General features: G+C 39.3%; 1 protein-coding gene across 1 annotated transcript in view; it reads right to left on the reverse strand.

Annotated features, from left to right (window-relative positions):
- The window catches only part of LOC133646252 (arf-GAP with SH3 domain, ANK repeat and PH domain-containing protein 3-like), a 61,343-nt gene that overhangs the window by 35,727 nt on the left and 5,553 nt on the right, over nt 1-20,063 (reverse strand). The window contains exons 2-4 of the mRNA XM_062041423.1: nt 9,875-9,947; nt 1,413-1,558; nt 239-313 (exon numbers count right to left, since the gene is read on the reverse strand). Of these exons, the coding sequence (XP_061897407.1) occupies nt 239-313; nt 1,413-1,558; nt 9,875-9,947 (294 nt within the window). The remainder of the gene's footprint in view (nt 1-238; nt 314-1,412; nt 1,559-9,874; nt 9,948-20,063) is intronic.

The following is a 20,063-nucleotide window of genomic DNA, read 5'->3' on the forward strand; positions in this document are numbered from 1 at the left end:
TATTTGGCAGCTTACCATCCAATTAAAAAAAATATATATATATATTAAAAAACATCTCACAGAGCATCATTTCAAGTTGCATTTTGTTTTCAATACTTTTAGGTAATAAAATCCTGGATAATCCTGTCCACTGAGCAATTTTTTTAAGTAAGAAATGTTTAATGTTTGTGCTTGTTATATGCTGTAGTTGTTTTAAATAAGAGCTTTCACAGGTGTCTGCAATCAACTCTTCACTCACCAGTCTGCTGTCGCGCAGCTCTAATTTCAGCACATTTTCCAAAGGGAACGCCATGATGTTGTTGAGGTTCTGCACCTGGAACAAGCCAGAGCACAGGGAAGTAGTTGAGGTTTCAAACTTTGTGCGTCTGAGTGAGTGTGTGCGCGTGTGGTGAAGTGTAAACTGAACCGAGGTTCATCCGAGGTCACACTCATAAGGAAAAAAAGCACAAAATAAGTAATAATGCAGTGCCTTAGACCAGTGGTCCCTAACCTTTTTGTAGCTGCGGACCGGTCAACGCTTGAAAAATTTGGGGGGGTGAAATTAAAAAAAAAAAATATATATATATATATATATTTTTATTTTTATTTTTTTCATAAATAAATAAATAAATAAATACTCAGTCCTGTTACTCTCAAAAATTACCCCCCTCTGAAAATTGTTTTAATATTCCACAAGCCACATTGTCAACAGGAAGTTGCATCATTCAGGACCTATGTTGGTCATAGGAAGGACAGTGACACAGTCCTGTTATTTACCTTTTTTAAATGTTGTTTATTTTTAAAAAAATAAAAAATTAAATCACTAATGTACAGTACTTTTTAATTATCTGCTAAAAATTGTTACTTTCAGTTCTGTTACACAAATGAGTCATCCATTGCATAGGAAGGGACCTTGTACAAAACGTCGGCCACTACCCATTCTGAGCAGTTTAAATGTAAATTATCAGATGTAAAAGGTAAAAAAGACAGAAATGTAATTTTTATTTAGAGACCTAAAGAGACCTTTAAGAGACCTAAACCAATTAAATGGCACCGATCCCCCTTCATTCCCCTGTGAGGCGATGATTGACACACATTAGGACCAGAGAAAGTGTGTGTGCTCATGAGTGTGTGTGTGAGTAGTTGAATCACTCATGAAAGTCTGGTCTTAATTATCACCGCCATAGAAACTATCAATTTGAGGCATTCCTGAAGGTTTTGCAAGCGTGCATTTGCCCACACACACTCTATTGAAGTAAACACAAATTAATGAATATGTTAATTGTGCAGGCTATGGTGTCCTACTACCTGTAGCTCTAATAAAAACACAGTTTTTTTTTACAGAAATGTCAACGTAACCTCGACTGGCTTCAAATTAAAGTCCTCCCTCCTGTGTATGGTTTGAATTGTCTACCCTTCTCCACTTTCCTCACCAGATTCTTGAGGAGGGCCGTGACCTCTCTGGTGAACACGGCCAGGTTGAGGAAGCCTGTGGAGACCTCGTTGTTGTCCTGGCTTTGGTGGCTGTTCCCCAAGTTCTCCAGCACCTCGATGTACTGCTCATTGGCTTCCACATGGGCTGGAAGAGAGCATGTGGGATAGATTAGTTGTGCCGCTGCCAAACACAATCCAGTTTATAAAGACTTAAAAGGTCACTCTTCAGTATTTCGTCAATTAAAGTGAGTGCTAAAGTGGTACAATTAAGAGTTCAAACAACAATTCAAATGTCAGCAAAACCTTGTGAGCATGTAAAACAGGGATTCTCAAACTATGGTACATGAACCACTAGTGGTGCATGGGCTCCATTTAGTGGTACGCCAAAGAATCCCTTGATTAAAGTACAATGTGTTATTTTCCTATAATAAAACTGTTCAAATTGTATGTAATGTTACAGTCTCATACATACTTGTTAAATAAAACCTCTGCCTTGTTTTTAATGAAAGTTAGGCCAACTATTCTACTGTATTTTAATGTTGGTCTTTATGGTAGTACTTGGAGAGCCAAGTTTTTTCTGAGGTGGTCCTTGGTGAAAAAGTTTGAGAACCACAGATCTCAAGAATTAACTCCCCTAGTGTGTTTGGCTTGTTGTTGTTTTTTTGAGGACACTACCACAGAAGGGTACCAATGATGGCAAGGAAGAAATACTGTATGTGATAACCATAGATATGGAAATGTAATTAGTTTAGTTTATTTTTTCGGGCAGTGGTCAACAAACAGTTTTACATTCATAAATTGACACTTTTACAGTCCGAAAGGGTTTTGGCTGAAGTTGAGCACTTATTTCGCCTAACCCTAAAAACTAAAAGATGTAGTAAAACCAGAAGACATCAGGCTCTGATCTTGAGCTTCATAGAATGTGAAATTTCCTTTACACAACATATTACAATCAAAACCTTGTACATAACATAACACTGTTCAAATTAGGGCTGGGCGATATATCGAATATACTCGATATATCGCGGGTTTGTCTCTGTGCGATATACAAAAATGACTATATCGTGATATTCAAGTACACGTTCTCACGCAATTGCTTTTAGCTGCGGGCATTACACTACAGGCGTTTCTCACTCTCTCGTCTCTCCTTCTCACAGAAACATAAAACAAGCGCACCTTCTTACATACGTCAGTGTTTCCCACACATTCATTTATTTGTGGCGGCCCGCCACGAAAGAATTACGTCCGCCACAAATAAAAATAAAAAAATAATTTTTTTTTTTTTTTTTGTCCTGTCCAGCTTCTCAGGCAAATCATATAGTTGATGTAGATGCCCATATAGGCTGTTCAGATTTACTTTACAAAAGAGAAGTGTAGGATACTTCTCTTGTTGCCTTATTTGTATTTGACCACTACTGTTTTCTGTTTATTTGTTACTGACTGTGGCATGACACCTCTGCCTCTGTTTCACTTTATGTTGCTGGTAAATAATATGGTTGTAGTAGTAGGCTAAAGTTAAATTATTTAGTTCGCACTAATTAAAGGGGCAGAGCTTTAAGAGACATTTTAGCTTTTATATTTTATAAGATATATTTTTTGTAAGAACCACAATTAATAAATATATTTCAGTGAATAACTTATTGTTCAAATCTGTATATAAATATGTACATAAAGTTTTGTAATTATATTGTAAAATGGATGGATGCATGGATGGATGGACGTTTAAAACAAAACTGTTATTATCAATTAGTAAGTATACATTTTTTGAGCCTTTTTAGAGGAAATCATATCATTGTAGTAAATTATGCAAATTACTCGATGATGTCATGGTGACCACGCCCATAGCCACGCCCCCACCGCCACAGGTATCTTGGCAGTTTATGGGAAACACTGTACGTCACATACTGTCACATGAGCAACGTCATACGCCCTCGCGGAGCAGAGAGGTAGCAGCTTGGGTAACGTTAGCTGTGATGCTAGCGGAGAGGTGCGAGTGGTAATACGAGAGAGAGAAGGTGCCAATCTGGTAACAAATGAAGGAAGAATTCATTCCCAAGAAAAACAGCACGGGGTCCATCGTCTGGCGGTGGTTTGGCTTCAAGTGGGAACATGTCGAACAGACAACCGTAATATGTCAAGTATGCGGCAAAAGCGTTGCTACAAAAAGTAGCAGCTCTACTAATGTACCATCATTTGAAAAGTCACCCACTAGAGAATGAGGAGTGCTTGAAACTCCGCATGTCAACATCTCCGTTCGGTGCCACACCAACAAAATGCCCAAGCAACCATTTCCACATCAACATCGTATGAAAAAAAAAAAGTCAACAACAGAAGGAGATAACGTCCGCAGTAACCTACCACATAGCGAAGCACATACACTATTTGATTTTCTATTATGCAGCTCATTTTTATTTGACAGTTATTGAAATATATTATGTGACATCATGCACAAAAGTGCACTTTATTTGTTTTAAACTATTGTAGTGGCGTTCTGTAACGCCACTACAAGTACACTTTAAAGGCCTACTGAAATGAATTTTTTTTATTTAAACGGGGATAGCAGATCTATTCTATGTGTCATACTTGATCATTTCGCGATATAGCCATATTTTTGCTGAAAGGATTTAGTATAGAACAACGACGATAAAGATTGCAACTTTTGGTATCTGATAAAAAAAAGGCTTGCACCTACCGGAAGTAGCGTGACGTAGTCAGTTGAACATATACGCAAAGTTCCCTATTGTTTACAATGATGGCCGCATGAAGTGAGAGAAATTCGGACCGAGAAAGCGACAATTTCCCCATTAATTTGAGCGAGGATGAAAGATTTGTGGATGAGTAAAGTGCAAGTGAAGGACTAGTGGGGAGTTGAAGCTATTCAGATAGGGAAGATGCTGTGAGAGCCGGGGGTGACCTGATATTCAGCTGGGAATGACTACAACAGTAAATAAACACAAGACATATATATACTCTATTAGCCACAACACAACCAGGCTTATATTTAATATGCCACAAATTAATCCTGCATAAAAACACCTGCGTGTTTGTTATGCTAGCTCCTAGCTCCTCTGCTAGCTCCTAGCTCCATAGAACACGCCAATACAATTCAAACACCTGATCAACACACACAATCACTCAGCCCAAAAGACCGTTTACCTAACCCAAGGTTCATAAAGCTTATATATTTTTAAAAAGTTACGTACGTGACGCGCACATACGGTCAAGTTATCGAATGTTTAGCAGCCAAGGCTGCATACTCACGGTACCTGATATTCAGCTGGGAATGACTACAACAGTAAATAAACACAAGACATATATATACTCTATTAGCCACAACACAACCAGGCTTATATTTAATATGCCACAAATTAATCCTGCATAATAACACCTGCGTGTTTGTTATGCTAGCTCCTAGCTCCTCTGCTAGCTCCTAGCTCCATAGAACACGCCAATACAATTCAAACACCTGATCAACACACACAATCACTCAGCCCAAAAGACCGTTCACCTAACCCAAGGTTCATAAAGCTTATATATTTTTAAAAAGTTACGTACGTGACGCGCACGTACGGTACGGTACGTGTTATGCTAGCTCCTAGCTCCTCTGCTAGCTCCTAGCTCCATAGAACACGCCAATACAATTCAAACACATGATCAACACACACAATCACTCAGCCCAAAAGACCGTTCACCTAACCCAAGGTTCATAAAGCTTATATATTTTAAAAAAGTTACGTACATACGCAAAAAAAAGCCAAAGCTGCATACTCACAGTAGCACGTCTGCGTCTTTGTCATCCAAATCAAAGTAATCCTGGTAAGAGTCTGTGTTGTCCCAGTTCCCTACAGGCGTCTGTGTATCCAAATCAAAAGTCCTCCTGGTTAGAGTCTCTGTTATCAGAGTTCTTCCATCTTGACTGCATCTTTCGGGAATGTAAACAAAGAAGCGCCGGCTGTGTACTGTTGTGGCTGACTACGTTCGAAAAATACGTCCATTTCGCACCGACAACTTTCTTCTTTGCTTGCTTGGCTTCCTTCTCCATAATGCAATGAACATGATTGAAACAGATTCACGAACACAGATGTCCAGAATACTGTGGAATTATGAAATGAAAACAGAGCTTTTTCGTATCGGCTTCAATGTGGAAGGCATACCCGTGTTCGCCGGGCTACGTCACACGCATACGTCATCCTCAGAGGCGTTTCGAACCGGAAGTTTAGCGGCAAATTTAAAATGTCACTTTATAAGTTAACCCGGCCGTATTGGCATGTGTTATAATGTTAAGATTTCATCATTGATATATAAACTATCAGACTGCGTGGTCGGTAGTAGTGGGTTTCAGTAGGCCTTTAATTTAGTGTTGTTTTGATATGTCATCATAGTGACATCATGCACAAAAGTGCACTAATAGCTTGTTTTAAAAATGTCTCTGACAATCTTGCACTTTCTGTTTTGGAAATGACATGAATGTTTGTGCCACTGCTTAATAACTGTTTAATAAATACAGTTTTGGTAAATTGACTTAGTTGTGATTTCCCTCTCTGCATGAATGTTTAAAATGAGCATATATTAATGCAGTATGAACAAGAATGTTTTAATGTAGACACATATAATCATTATACTGCTGTGATTATATGCATCAAGTGTTAATTCAAGGCTAAGGCAAAATATCGAGATATATATCATGTATCTTGACATGGCCTAAAAATATTGAGATATTAATAAAAGGCCATATCGCCCAGCCCTACTTGCACGTATAAGAACATCCATGATTGGTTGGTTGTTTACTATGATGAGTTACAATTGGTTGAGATTAGGCCAATCAGAGTCAAGATAGGGCGGGTCATGGAACTAGGAAGGGAAATCACAACAGACATCCCAAATAACGACGACGAGTCGTAGAAGAGAAGAGGGAATATTCAAGCGGGCGATTTATTTATTAAAAAAACTAGTGGAAGATGGCAGGGGGATTATCTTCTTTAGATTTTTCTTTTAGCGATGTAGACGACACCCAGCAAACCCACAATGCGTCTACTTGGCCACATTTGGACAAATGTATGCGTCTGGATTAAACATTCATTTGAGTTGTTTACCATGTAAGCACAAATCAAAACTGTTCTCGAGTTGCCAACCCCGGCATATTTCGCACGAGAAATGCTGCCGAAAATGTATGCCGAAGGGAGGAAGATCATGGATAGATAATTTTATGTAATTCTGTGCTACTTAAACAGTTTATTTTCTGTGCTGTTAATACCCATCTTGACTAACTGGGTTAATAAAAGTGCCACTGACTGTTTACAGTACAGTTGTCAATCACTTAAATTTCAGTGAATCTCACTCAAAAATGAATATCTTTATATGTATACTTTCACGGGAAAATATATCGAGATATATATCGAATATCGAGTTTAAGTAAAAATATATCGAGATATACTTTTTCGGCAATATCGCCCAGCCCTAATTAAACCCAGAGTTTTTGAAACTCTCTACTCCTTCGAGCTGTGTTTTTAAGAACAAAAACCTGCATTGGATGTGGACAAAAGGCCAAAACGCATGAAAAAATATGCATATTTAAAATATCAGTCTTTGTGTGAATATGGCTTGGTTATATAGTGTTATACCTGTTTTAGGCTTTTATGACAGTAAAGGAATGTTAAAGGCCTACTGAAAACCACTACCGACCACGCAGTCTGATAGTTTATATATCAATGATGAAATCTTAACATTGCAACACATGCCAATACGGCCGGGTTAACTTATAAAGTACAATTTTAAATTTCCCGCTAAACTTCCGGTTGGAAACACCTTTGGATGATGAGGTATGCGCGTGACGTAGCCAGTGAAACAGGAGTATCGGTAGCCCATTGAAGCCAATACAAAATAGCTCTGTTTTCATTTCATAATTCCACAGTATTCTGGACATCTATGTTGGTGAATCTGTTGCAATTTGTTCATTGCATTATGGAGAAAGAAGCTGAGCAAGCAAAGAAGAAAGTTGTCGGTGCGCAGCTGCGCTTCCAAACATTTGATCGCTTGCCCGTACGTGCGTGTCACGTACGTAACTTTGGGTAAATATATAAGCTTTATGAACCTTGGGTTAGGTGAACGGTCCTTTGGGCTGAGTGATTGTGTGTGTTGTGCAGGTGTTTGAATTGTGTGTGCTGTGCAGGTGTTTGAATTGTATTGGTGGGTTATATGGACGGGAGCTAGGAGCTAGCATAACAAACACCTAGATGTTTGTTATGCGGGATTAAGTTGTGGCATATTAAATATATTAGCCTGGTTGTGTTGTGGCTAATATAGTATATATATGTCTTGTGTTTATTTACTGTTTTAGTCATTCCCAGCTGAATATCAGGTCCCACCCGCCTCTCACAGCATCTTCCCTATCTGAATCGCTTCCACTCCCCACTAGTCCTTCACTTGCACTTTCCTCATCCACAAATCTTTCATCCTAGCTCAAATTAATGGGGGAATCGTCGCTTACAATAGGGAACTTTGCGGAAATGTTCAACTGACTACGTCACGCTACTTCCGGTAGGGGCAAGGCTTTTTTTTGTCAGATACCAAAAGTTGCGATCTTTATCGTCGTTGTTCTCTACTAAATCCTGTCAGCAAAAATATGGCAATATTGCGAAATGATCAAGTATGACACATAGAATAGATCTGCTATCCCCGTTTAAATTAAAAAAAATCATTTCAGTAGGCCTTTAACTTAAAACAAAGGTAACACTGATTTTCTGATGGCGACATTTTGACCCTGGAATCGATTAGTTTGCTTCACATTGGACATGGACTTCCACCTTAAATCAAACCAACAAGAGCTAATATAATGCTCCTGTGATTATCATGCAAAAAAGAAAAACATTTTCCTAACATCAATTACCGTAGCAACCAATGCTGCTTGTTCCCATCTGTTTAGTAACACACTTCGCATGAAACCATACATAAAAAACAGCACAAAACAACCGTGGTCGATTAAATCCGACACAGATGTGCAAATCTTGTTAAAGCATATTCCACCACTCTTTTTTTTCCTGCTTCGCCTGTATTCAATTACGATTGGTTTGTCATGATCGGACCACAACCTATTTGTAAGGGTCTACCCCCTTTAACCCCTCAACAAAAAGGCCTACCCTCCTGACATTTTCATGATTGTGTAAAAGCAATAAAGAATGGTGCCAAGGGATAAACAAGTTAGCTGAACGCTACAGGGTTTAAAAGAAAATGTCCGGGCAGTTTTAAAGTTTTGCTGAAGTTGGGATAATTTGGGGTAAGGCCCTGGTTTTCCACTTGAGGTTAGGAAACTATTAAATTCGGAAATGCCTGGGGGTTATGATTGTGTTTTTTCTTCATATAAGCCAAGGTTTCCAAAAGGTTCTCGTCACAGGTTTTATCATTGCATATTTTGGATGAAAACATGAGGTAAATTTCACTCGCTGACCACAATATTAGGTCAAGAATCAAAAATCCATGCTCTGTTTGGATTGGCAATGTGTTATGGTTATAGTTTGCATACTGTGAAGCATTTATGAGGGCAAATTAATAGGTTGCAGTGGAACGTATAGCCCAGGCGTACAGCAATAGCGCCTGTAGCAGACTAAACACCACACGAGCTGTAAAAAGCGAAACTATGCCAGTAGATTGAATATATTCTGCTCCAGTTTCCACTTGAGGTTGAGCAAAATGTGGAAAAAACGACTTGTTTGACACAGCTTGAACGGACAACATGCAGAAAACACATTTAGGACAACTTCAATGCGGGTTTGGAGAAACAAAAAAACAGCGGTTGTGGCTAAATGAAGGTAAAAAAAATATATATATCTGACAAACTCCATGCATGAATCCATCACACAATGTGCACAAAAGGGATACGTTTTACAACTCATCTGTTTAAACAGCACACTTACTTGGCAGAGGAGTCGTACGCTTTGAGGTTTGTGGCACCAGAGAGAGAGTCTCTTTTCTGCACATGTGACCCAGTGAGATCAGCACACAGTGACTCATACAGTGTTGACATCGAGAGTGATTGAAGCCCAAAACAACATAATGAGAGAAGGCGGGGGGGTTTACGATAAATGGCCCCCTCCCTATCTTTGTATACGTGATACTGTTTTTGCCTGCTTAAATTCTGGACAGAGGATCTCTGACTCACTTCTGGGTCGGAATGGGAAGTTCATAAGAATTCTACCGTATGTTACCCACTTCCTTCGAGCTGGTGCATGTGTCTGAAGGGGCCAACATGACCCACACACTTACAGAACAATTACTCACTGACCTCACAGCGCACTCGAGCTGACAAAATCCTGCGCCATTTGAAGGTTGGCCTACCGATGCACGTAAACACTTTCATTCCTACAGTACTTACTATGAAGGTTTTATTATTGAGAGTTATCAAAATGTCAAGTGCAAAGTGCAGCCTGCCAAGAGCCGATGAGCTTTGAACGGCTGGTACACTTACTGGTTCCGGAACTGTGGATGGCCTTAATCATCTTCTTCATCTTCTGCAGAGCGATGTGATCCTTTTCCAGGGACTGTCAAAAGAAAAACAAGACAATGAGAGCACATTTCAGCATTTTTATTACCACATATCTTTCCAGTGGAACCTCGATTTACAGATCCCTCTGTTTGCAAACTTTTCGGCTTACAATCTTTTAGACTGAGCAAAGTATGTCTCTGTGTGCAAACCTTTTATTCGTTGATGTTGCGTACCGCTGGCAGCCGTTTCGTGCTTGCTTGTATTGAAGAGATTGAGGAAGACTGCTTTGTACCACAGCCAGTTTTTAATTGTAGTGACTTTTATGGAAAAAGATGTTATAGCAGACTTATATCACAGCAGAGGAGAAGACTACCCCTCGTTCGTCCTTCCAAGAGCACACGGCCCCTCCCCCCCTCGACCCTCTCTGTCTGCTCCTTTCTCTCTCTGCTCACGCCAGCTGCTTCTTTGTCGATGACATCGAAAATGGAGTTTACTTCTTTAAATGTTTATTAGTGCCGTGATATGGTTGTTAGAGTTAAGGATCTTCATGATTTCTGATCGTTTGTGAGGGCACAAAAGGGACTTTTGTGTGTGTGCGTGTGTCGGCAAAGCAGCACATACAGGACAGTCCAGCTTGTTGTTTTTGTTTTTAATAAATATATAGTTGATCCATCACCCTCTTGTTATATTTGTTTAATATAGTGCACGGTACTGTATAGCACTTTATATTGTGTTCAAGGTGTACAAACCTTCACTAAAAATAGATTTTTGTTGAGGCTGGAGCCCATTATTCATATTTACATTGGGGTTTTGTTTTGGAGAAATTTGCTTCACTATACCACCTTTTCGTTTTACGAACCCTGTTCAAGAACCAATTAAGTAAATCAAAATGTCACTATATTATAGAAATCAAACTCATATTTTAAAGCAGGGGTGTCAAACTAATTTTCATTATTGGCCACTTCGCAGCTACGGCTGCCCCTCAACATGGCCCCAACCATATAAATGTATTATTGTCACATGATATTGTTACACAATTGTCCTTTTCATTTGAATATCATTATATAGTATGCTAACACACTGATGGAAAATTGCTTTGCAATCAGAAGAGAATGGGACAAATGAAATCGCCATGTAAAATCGCTAATGCTAATCGGTAGCATGTATCTATGGTAAATCCAATATAAATCAACATCGAGCCAGAGCATTTTAAAAAGTTGAGCGCCTTTTTTTTTGTTTGACTTTGTTGGCACGGTAAAATTGTAAAATTACCTCAAGGCAGTTGGGATGAGTCCGCTTTGTGTGATTGACTGCTTGCTTCCCAGCCAAATTTTTGAGCCGGTGCAGACATGGCGTCACTTGCAACAAAAAGGTACCAAAATATATTTATTTTATTTAAAATCGGTACCCAGTAGTACCAACGGACTTCAGTCGGTACCTAAGTACCGAATTCAGCATCCATCCCTGTTTACTGTCAACACTGTTATTGTCTAATTAACTGGCAATAACTGCACCCATACTTTCCATGTGTGTTGTTGCCAATCGCCGCCGATATTGTTCTCTTCCTGCAAGATGCGCTGACTCGCCCATGTTCATTTCCGTTCGGAAAAAACACAACGTCACCGACTAAAAAATGTCTTTTGGCGTTTTGCAGACAATGTCGTCGAATTGTTCCACCCCTAATTGAAGGGAGACGAGTCAAGCAAAATGGCAGCCCAAGCTAAAGCCTGTTTTCCTTTAGACACCCCGCAAGCTCATTGATTGGCTCTGTGGCGCTGCGGTTTCTTGCTAAGGCAAAATCAAAATTAGTTTTTTAATTTTTCCCCCAACAAATTCATCCACTGCAGAGGATGCTTACTCACAGGAGGTTATCTACGTTTAATTGATTTACTTTTGTCCGTTGAGAAGATCATACCTAAAGATACCAAATCCGATTAAGCATATCACAGCAATCATAAGTCAGCATGCTTTAGTGGCTGTGAGCAATGCCACATGGAACCATTTTGGCATCGTTGCCATTTTTGTTAAGATCTTTCCTTTGATTTACCTAAAAGTCCAACATTACGCGACTTTTGGAATTACTCTCAATGGGAAATACTGGACTTTGGAAGTCAGCTAAAGTTGCCTGACATACCAATGTCACTCTCTTTTCTTTGGATGTCGTCATCTTTTAGGCTAAGAGGGCCTCCAAGGAAACTTGATACCCCGAATGCAAACCATGCATTTTCTGACATTTATCCAGAGTCTAAGCATCGTGGCATAGTTTAAGGGCCCCCAGGCTCCTGGGGGAGACTCCCAGGGGTTCCAGACATATCCGACCAACAACAGCAGTCTATTTGTTTCTTGCAATCCGCGTTTCAATCTTGTTTATTGGACCTCACACACGCTGCTTTTACACGTCACCAGAAAAAAGCTCTAATGAGCCAGAAATCTAGTCTTATAACACAGCCTCTGTGTCCTTACATGCGCCTTCACTTTGTCACTTTTTGGTCAGGTTTCCTCCAGTCCTAAAGCGTGGGGTCCACTAATTAAAAGGCAGAGTGGGTGCTGTGAAATGTGACTCAGTAAACGGGCAGGTGATTAAAGCCAAGATATGAGATGGGAGGTTTCTTTTTTGGCGCCGTGGCAGAAGATAAACACAGTGGCAACAAACCGTAAGTCTGTTTGAAATCCATGTGGGTGGACACACACGAAGAGGATTTGGATAAGACCTGACAGTGTTTCACCAAACCCACAAAGTAAGCACTAGTGATGGTTAACTCAATTTCACCAATTAAACGGAGCCTGGCAGTCACATGCTCACACTCACACTACACACTGTAAAAAGTGACATATCATTATCAGGGTTTCTCTTTATTGTATTTGTTTGTGGTGGTGCACCACGGCAAAACATTAGCCGCAACTCCTAAAAAATGAGGGTTTTCAACATGAAAACAAATTAACCTCTTAAGGCCCAAGCTGTTTGTTTACATGCTTTTTTTATTTCTCTTTGCTATTTGGGCTAATTGGACCCTAATTAGAATAAAAACTAAGAATCACCTTTTGATATGATGTACTTAGTCCATAAGTAACCAACGTGTACTTCATGTTTAGTGACATGCTAATTCTTTTCTTTACACTTTTTTTTCCAAATTCCATTGTATGTTATACTCTTCTGACACCACCAGATGGCAGTATAAGTGTCCACATAAGCGGCCATAAGACCCCAATTCAGTAGTGTACACAATTTTGGAAATAAGAGCTAAAAGGTGCTGTCCACGCATGTGGCCACTAAGCCTTTATGTATTGACACTCTTTTTGGCTGTTATTGCCAATCTTATGCTAACAACGGGCCTAATTCAAACAAGTATTTCCTCCGTACAAACACAACCGCCACCGTGTTTCACTCCCAGACACAAAACAACACCTCCTTATTCTCCGCCAACACCGTGTGTTCAAGACCATGAGAAAAATAAACATAACACACAAACATACACTCTAAGACCAGCAGGTTTTTACAGTATGAATGGGTATATATAGTTTATCATTTTCGCACTATTGACTAGTGATGCGCCGGAAATTTGGCAGCAGAAAAAAGACGTACTTTGATCACCCGAACAGCTCTGCCGACACCGGATGTTGTGATGACGTAAGCCATTAAACGGGGTAGTCTGGGGAAGAGGCATCATGTCTGCGCTGGGAACATATTTGAATGTATCCAAGATATAGCCGCGGACAGCAATTTACAAAATTTAAGATGACAATTACTTTTAAGGAAGGAAGGATCGCAGTTGCACGAAGCAAGTGTGACGTCATGCTCTCTGCAGCTGGCCTTTGGTCAGGGACATGAAGCGACAGAACTAGAGTCTCTAAACACAAGCACAGTCTACAATAACACCAGAAATACACTACCGTTCAAAAGTTTGGGGTCACATTGAAATGTCCTTATTTTTTAAGGAAAAGCACTGTACTTTTCAATGAAGATAACTTTAAACTAGTCTTAACTTTAAAGAAATACACTCTATTCATTGCTAATGTGGTAAATGACTATTCCAGCTGCAAATGTCTGGTTTTTGGTGCAATATCTACATAGGTGTATAGAGGCCCATTTCCAGCAACTATCACTCCAGTGTTCTAATGGTACAATGTGTTTGCTCATTGGCTCAGAAGGCTAATTGATGATTAGAAAACCCTTGTGCAATCATGTTCACACATCTGAAAACAGTTTAGCTCGTTACAGAAGCTACAAAACTGACCTTCCTTTGAGCAGATTGAGTTTCTGGAGCATCACATTTGTGGGGTCAATTAAACGCTCAAAATGGCCAGAAAAAGAGAACTTTCATCTGAAACTCGACAGTCTATTATTGTTCTTAGAAATGAAGGCTATTCCACAAAATTGTTTGGGTGACCCCAAACTTTTGAACAGTAGTGTATATGCTGGATTTGTTACCAGTGGTTTAAAAAATAAATTTAAAAAATTACTAAAAGGATTGGAGAAATCTCTACAAAAAAGCTTTTCAACAAAGTACATTCTACAATGAGCAGCAACAACTGAAAAATTTTGCAAATTATATATACGCCCCTACTACGCCCCTAGTCACGCCCCCACCGCCACAGGTATCTTGGAAATCTAGGGGAAACCCTGATTATTATTATTAAACACTATCTTCAATTCATGTTTACCTTACAAATTGAGAAAAATGACATTCATATCATGCGCTGTCATCTGTGTCAATGGAAATGTTCACATTTCAGACAACAGGGGTAAACATGTCGCAGTAAGTTGTAGATGTTTTTTTATATATATTTTAGCTGCACATATGCTAATATTAGCCTTGTTATAACGTTGTAACTGACTGCAAAATGTGCATCTTTTGTGATACGTGTTGTCCATCCATCTGTCTCATGCAGACACGCACATAGACGCACACTCCAACTGTAATTAGTGTGTGTAAGTACCATTAAAAAATAGCTTCTAAATTAATAAGTTACTCACCAGTCATGCATGTACTTAAGTAGATTTTTTTCACTGAATACCGGTACTTACTTAGGCCCCTTCTACACTAAGGTTATCCAGGGTAAATCCCACCTAATCTTAGCCTTGTCCACACACACACAATGCCACCGTTTAAGACCTCCTCCCCCTCCGTCCGCCGGCGCAACGCGACCTAGAACGCATCCGCGAAAAAGAATGCGTGCGTCATAGTTACCTCTGACCTGGAAGTGTATCCTTACCCTGTGTTTCAATGTAGACTATTGCCATATTTCTTTTAACAGTAAACCTTGCTTGCCTCACCATCAACAGCTGTTAGACTATTGTAGTGAATCACACCTGAGCCATCATACATGAATCATATCTTTAATGGTCGTGGGAAAGTAAGCAATGTGATAAATAACATTTTACAACAATCAATCTAGGGATCTAGATATCTGGTCAGGACACTGTGCTTGTAGGCTGAAATTGGTGGTCGTAGTTGACGGCCGTAACCACTTCATGGCTTCACAATAATTATGGAGTACAAAACTAGACGTTGAGTAATCGCTCGACATATATCGCGGACAATAACTTAAATTCTGCTTTGCCAGTCCAAATGCATTCGCTGTTTTCCGTAGTACTCCCTCGTCCATGGGAGCCCGCATTCTCGTTGTCTCCCCTTCGACAAATGGACGAAGTTTATCGCTAAGTAGAATCACAGCTGACCTGGACATTCGAAAGTTCTTTTGCTGAACCTGTGGCACAACACAGGTGTTGACAAACATATCCCACCAGGCTGCCGTTCTTCCAGGCCTTATCCATAACAGTCGCTCACATTGCTATGTTGCCGTCTAAGATGTGTTGTATCCCAAATAGCTGCAATCGCGCGTTTTCTTCTCTTAAGGTATTCATGTGTGATTTCCACAAGCGTCTGTTATGAAGCTGGCTATGGTGCGTTCTTTCTGACGTCACTTTCTCTCCGAACTCAATTTGTAAACGATCGATGAGTCCATACAAAGCTAAGTGCCAGAGATTCAAGAAATACACGGCGCACTTACCCGTGTAAAAAATTATCCAAGGAGGGGAACCTTAAACGATGGTTTAGTGTGGCTCAAATGGGGCTTAGGCTAAATAATTATTTGTTTAAGGAGTTATCCGGCTTAATGTAGACAGGGCCTTAATCAAGTAGTTGTTTGGAGGACTAGTTTTTACTTTCACTTGAGTCATATTACTCTAAGTAACAGTACTCTTACAAAGTAAAATTGTTGGCTACTCTACCCACCTCTGGCTATTGCTAAACGAATGTCCTGGCATTCACATTACGACACATCTTGTTTACTATATCGTCATAGTGTAAACACACCAGTGCTGTGCGGTCAGGGGAACCTACCTTTGAATGCGCAATGCATCCAAAACTTAGTTGGACGGCGTGCGCCCGTTTCTGTTTGCCTGCATGACGCCAAAGTGCAGAAGCATATTCACGTCGTTAAAACGTGATCCATTTGGTAAGCAGTAAGCACGATGACGCACTTACAGGATTCCATATCACAGAAAACTGATTCTATCTATTTATTTATAGAAATACTGAAAATACCCACCATTATCGTCTACTGTGGCAGTGGCATCTACGTGAGGGAGGGGTGTGGGGGATGGATGTTGATGTTGCCTAACCCTATAACCAGAAGTAACCCCTTACCATTCAATCAACTATGCCCCACACTAAATATAGCCATGTCATGTTTCAATTACAGGGGGGTTAGTGCATTTTACATACTCTATGTGCCAGTTTTTGCAAAACGATCCCAATTATACTGCATCGTCTTATATTCATCTGCTGTGGTATTTTTTTTTATTTTTTTTTGCTGACACGTCACTGCAGCCCAGTCCAAAAACATGTTCCAGTGTTGAGTCCACACAAGACAAAGAGGAAGGACAAAATTGCGTGCACACTTGGATTATTTGCTTTATGGCAAAGTTCACAGCAGCCTCTCCTATGTTTTTTCCTTCAGCAGAAAAGCTTTTGAGAAAAAAACTGTTTCATTTAGGCAACAAACTCAGAGAAAATGAGCTAAAAGACAAAAGTGCCAGATGCACATTTCTAGTCGTGTTATATTTCTATGCTGTGTGACAACAATTGGGGAACATCTTGGACTTGATTACATGTCGATCTCAAGACATAACAATTTAGAAGCTATAACAGTAAAGACAATTTGGAGTCTTCTATGACCCAAACATATTTACCTAACAATAAAATATCGTACATGTTGTTTTAAATATTAAAGACAAGTCAAGAGTTTCCTACAAACGATGTGTTTACAAAGATTGATGATATTTCGGTCTTCAACGTACATAACACAATTTCCTTTCAATACAATAGAATGTTTTATTCAACATACATGTTTTTAACCTAAGACAGGTTTTTCAACATAACCTTGTATAGACATTTTTAACCCAACTTTTCAGACATGCTGTAATGAGAAACTGAAAATAGGCGATGTATTATATTGTAATTGTATGCATATTTAAAATAAACACCATAGCCCTAACTTTCAATCTTTTAAAAACAATTGATGTTTTTAGCCAAATGTGTTCAACTGAGCATACATGTTTTTAACGTGGCATTTGTGTTTTAACCAAGTATACAATTTTTTAACATAACATATGTTTAACATTGCATTCATGTTTTAACCTAATAAACCCATTTTTAACATAACATACATGTTTTCAACCTAATATACACATATTGAACCTTGCATGTTTTTTGACCTACATGTTTTTCTAACAAGACATACCTGTTTTTAACATAACATGCTGTACATGTTTTTTTTTATTTTTTTACATAACATGTTTTTAAAACAAAACTTATGTTTTTAGCTTAACCTACATGTTTTTTAGGTATATTTGTTTAAACCTAATATACACATTTTTACCATTTGGTATTCATGTTTTTTTAAATAAATAGACACATTTTTTAACCTGGTGTGTTTTTTTAACCTATGATACATTATTTTTTATCATGAGTCAGACAGCTGAGATAGGCTCCAGCAACCCCCGCAACCCCAAAATGGACAAGCGGTAGAAAATGAATGGATGGAGTCAGACATACCTGTTTTTTGACATAAGATATTGGAAATGTTTTTAAAATGAAACATATTTTTAGCTTAACCTACAGTACAGGACACACCTTGTCCTCATTCAATGCGTTTTCTTTATTTTCATGACTATTTACATTGTAGATTGTCACTGAAGGCATCAAAACTATGAATGAACACATGTGGAGTTATGTACTTAACAAAAAAAGGTAAAATAACTGAAAACATGTTTTATATTCTAGTTTCTTCAAAATAGCCACCCTTTGCTCTGTTTACTTTTTCGCACACTCTTGCATTGTCTCGATGAGCTTCAAGGCAGCACATCTAAAAAACTTTAATCTTACACCTATCGTAAATAATAAATATAACTCGTTTGAGGTGCTTACTATGAGGTTTGTCACACCGCTGCCTCTGCACCTGGCTGTTATCTACCGCCCTCCAGGGCCCTATTCAGACTTTATCAATTAATTTTCAGAGTTCGTTGCTGATCTAGTGACGCACGCCGACAATATAATCATAATGGGAGACTTTAACATCCATATGAATACCCCATCGGACCCTCCATGCGTGGCGCTCCAGACTATAATTGATAGCTGTGGTCTTACACAAATAATAAATGAACCCACGCATCGCAACGGTAATACGATAGATCTAGTGCTTGTCAGGGGTGTCACCACCTCTAAAGTTACGATACTCCCGTACACTAAAGTAATGTCCGATCATTACCTTATAAAATTCGAAGTTCTGACTCATTGTCAACAAACTAATAATAATAATAATAACTACTATAGCAGCCGCAACATTAATGCTGCCACAACGACGACTCTTACTGACCTACTGCCTTCGGTAATAGCACCATTCCCAAATTATGTGGGCTCTATTGATAACCTCACTAACAACTTTAACGACGCCCTACGCGACACCATTGATAGTATAGCACCGCTAAAGCTAAAAAGGGCCCCTAAAAGGCGTACCCCATGGTTTACAGAAGAAACTAAAGCCCATAAATTATCATGTAGAAAGCTAGAACGCAAATGGCGCGCGACTAAACTTGAGGTTTTCCATCAAGCATGGAGTGATAGTTTAATAACTTATAAACGCATGCTTACCTCAGCTAAAGCTAAATATTACTCAAATCTCATCCACCTCAACAAAAATGACCCTAAATTTTTGTTTAGTACAGTAGCATCGCTAACCCAACAAGGGACTCCTCCCAATAGCTCCACCCACTCGGCAGATGACTTTATGAATTTCTTTAATAAGAAAATTGAACTCATTAGAAAAGAGATTAAAGACAACGCATCCCAGCCACAACTGGGTTCTATTAACACAGATACGACTGTATATACGACGAACACTGCCCTCCAAAATAGTTTCTCTCTCTTCGATGAAATAACATTGGAGGAATTGTTAAAATGTGTAAATGGGACAAAACAAACAACATGTTTACTTGACCCAATTCCTGGGAAACTTATCAAGGAGCTTTTTGTATTATTAGGTCCATCAGTGTTAAATATTATAAACTTATCACTTTCCTCTGGCACTGTTCCACTAGCATTCAAAAAAGCGGTTATTCACCCTCTGCTCAAAAGACCGAACCTCGATCCTGATCTCTTGGTAAACTACCGGCCGGTGTCCCACCTCCCGTTTATCTCGAAAATCCTCGAAAAAATTGTTACACAGCAGCTAAATGAACACTTAGCGTCTAACAATCTCTGTGAACCTTTTCAATCCGGTTTCAGGGCATATCATTCTACGGAGACAGCCCTCGCAAAAATGACTACCGTAATGATCTATTGCTAACAATGGATTCTGATGCGTCATCTATGTTGCTGCTTCTTGATCTTAGCGCCGCTTTCGATAATGTTGATCATAATATTTTATTAGAGCGTATCAAAACACGTGTTGGTATGTCAGACTTAGCCTTGTCTTGGTTTAACTCTTATCTTACTGACAGGATGCAGTGCGTCTCCCATAACAATGTGACCTCGGACTATGTTAAGGTAACGTGCGGAGTTCCCCAGGGTTCGGTTTTTGGCCCTGCACTCTTTAGTATTTACATGCTGCCGCTAGGTGACATCATACGCAAATACGGTGTTAGCTTTCACTGTTATGCAGATGACAC

Source organism: Entelurus aequoreus, linkage group LG03 (assembly GCF_033978785.1).
Source record: "Entelurus aequoreus isolate RoL-2023_Sb linkage group LG03, RoL_Eaeq_v1.1, whole genome shotgun sequence".
Classification (NCBI taxonomy): Eukaryota; Metazoa; Chordata; class Actinopteri; order Syngnathiformes; family Syngnathidae; genus Entelurus; species Entelurus aequoreus.